At 36.5% G+C, this 2,500-nt stretch overlaps 1 protein-coding gene across 1 annotated transcript in view; it reads left to right on the top strand.

The window, feature by feature from the left end:
- The window catches only part of LOC125040154 (histidine ammonia-lyase-like), a 33,878-nt gene that overhangs the window by 16,380 nt on the left and 14,998 nt on the right, over positions 1-2,500 (top strand). The window contains exon 5 of the mRNA XM_047634670.1: positions 2,499-2,500. This exon is cut by the window's right edge and continues 71 nt beyond it. Within this exon, the coding sequence (XP_047490626.1) occupies positions 2,499-2,500 (2 nt within the window). The remainder of the gene's footprint in view (positions 1-2,498) is intronic.

Genomic DNA, 2,500 nt, shown 5'->3' with positions numbered 1-2,500 from the left:
TTATCCTTTTAGAATGTATTGTCTACATTACGTTTAGTAACGCACAGCACAGCACAGCATGGCAGTGGCATTCTAGAAAAGCTAATCTTTGTACTGGATTCGCCAAAATGTCGTTATATAGTAATATGCAAACTAATATTCATGGTCATCATGAGGATGTATGGCAGAAGATTCAACGGGATGAAATGCAAATATTGCTTTTCTTCTATCCGATCTCCTACTGGCGATCCCCACAGGTCGAGAGACAATATCATGGCTAGGCGAGGAGGCGCTCGGCAAGTTCTTCAAGCTAAAGCCGTCGACGCTCGTGCCCAACAAGCCGGAGACCGTGGCCAGCGTGCGCAGGACCTTGGGCGGCGCCATCCTGGACCCGGCCGACTACGTCACCGACGTTCTGGACGACAACGACTTCGTCTCCGTAGGTAATGTTGGTCAAGTGATTTGAGTATTATTAGGATCATTCTAACATAACAATAATAATGATAATACAATTTTAAGCTGAACAATCATCATCCTTTCTTTTGTAAGAGAGGGAGATGCTAACAAAAACGTTTCAAAACTTAAATAACTCATGAACGACCATTTTGACTATCATTACTATTTTAATTATTATCATTATCATTATTATCATTTGTCAATTACTTTTATTATTATCAATACCATTAGTGTTTGTTTATAATTTGTTATATTGTTATTATTATCATTATTATTGTTATCATTATTATTATTATTATTACTATGATTATTATTATTATTATTATTATTATTATTATTATTATCATTATCATTATTACTTATAATCATAATTATCATTATTATTATAATCTTCATTATCCTTATCGTTATCATTATTATTATCATCTTCATTATCATTATCATTATTATTTTCATCATTACCATTATCATCATCATCATGTTCTTTAGAGCTATGATTATTATCATTATTGTTATCATTATTATCATTATTATTGTTATTATCATTATTATCAATCTCAACAAGACATCAGTTTATATGTGTATCAGAAACAACAGTTTGATGATGATTAGCACACCCTCCCACTCCAGATTTTTCTATTCATCTATCTCTCATGAGTTTCAGCCTGAAGCAACACGGATTTCAGGATGTTCCTCTGTTTCAGTCTTGGACAGCGACCGGCCGAATCCCGTGACAGAGACCGCCGAGGTCAAGTACATTCCGGAACAGATGTATCCTTCAGGAGTCTAGAATAGTTCTCTTTTCTTTCTTTTCTCTTCCTTCCGCCATTCTTAACTAATATGTCTTTTCATTTTCGGAAGGCGATAAGCTACTATAGAAAGGGCATACGCAGGAAAAGAAACTCTGCACAATGCATGTTTGTCATGGGAATTGTTAAAGAACGCCAGGGACTTGTTAAGCGAGGAAGACTTGAAGCGTGCAGTAATCACTGATTAAGCACATTAGGGTTTGTTTCTACAACACATACAGGAGCAGAAATATATTCTAACTGGTAATCCGGCTCTGAAACCGGAACAGTAGTGATGGTAATTATGACGTAGGGTAATGTTGACAGTGTTGATAGTGGTTACGGGTATTGGCAGTTTATATGTAAGAATTCTGAAGAAAATGGTTAATGAGTTATCTGATAAAAATAAGTAGGGAAACAGAGACTGGAACAAGTGATCTAATGCCTTGCTTTCTTCTACTTTATTTCTTCTCATATTAAAAAGTACTGTTTGTTGTAGCGTCATTCCTTAGCCATCTTTAGCCCAGGTAAATATGTGCCTCCCGACGAATACATGACGCTGGACGGCGCCACGCTTACGCCAGAGGATCTCATGAGCCTTGGGAAGGGACTCTACAAGATCCGGGTAAGTATGCTGGAAGAAAGCGTGCCCTTGCATGACTTGCTCTTATTCCAGACATCACAACCGCGATCCATCGGAAGTGAGCGAGATATCACCGTACCACAGGGAGGGGAGGGGGCGTATTTTGAATAACTTAATAACGTTTATTGAATTATTGTGTGTTAAACCAATTCATAATTCGTGTTTGAATTTGTAATGGCCCTTATTTTGATTCCACTTTTAAAGACAATCTTAAGCAATAGGGAACCTTTATCATATTTCGTTACTTTCAGAAATGTCCTTCCTAAGTATGTTTTTGTCTGTTTATATTCTGAAAATGTGTATCTTTGCCTTCCATATACTGTCAGTTTGTTTAAATTATATTCGTTATATTGGATTTGCCTGTCATACGACCGGTAGTCATATGGCAGCTTGCTAAATATGAATGTGGTTAAAGAAAAAAATAAAAATGAAACGGACTCGACTCATATTCTAAAGAGATGAGTGATAATCTTTTATTCTGCCTTTGCGTGATTACCAATATCTCAACTTTTCTAGGAATTTTGATAGATATGCAAAAAAAAAAAAAAAAAAAAAAATTATGCTTAGTAAGGATTTTTCTTGAGTTCCGCTACCCGCTGCCCTCGACCCTCACGCTGCTCTTGCCTTTCCAGCT

This window comes from Penaeus chinensis, chromosome 28 (genome assembly GCF_019202785.1).
Source record: "Penaeus chinensis breed Huanghai No. 1 chromosome 28, ASM1920278v2, whole genome shotgun sequence".
In the NCBI taxonomy this organism is placed as follows: Eukaryota; Metazoa; Arthropoda; class Malacostraca; order Decapoda; family Penaeidae; genus Penaeus; species Penaeus chinensis.
This window is presented reverse-complemented; position numbering and strand designations above follow the sequence as displayed.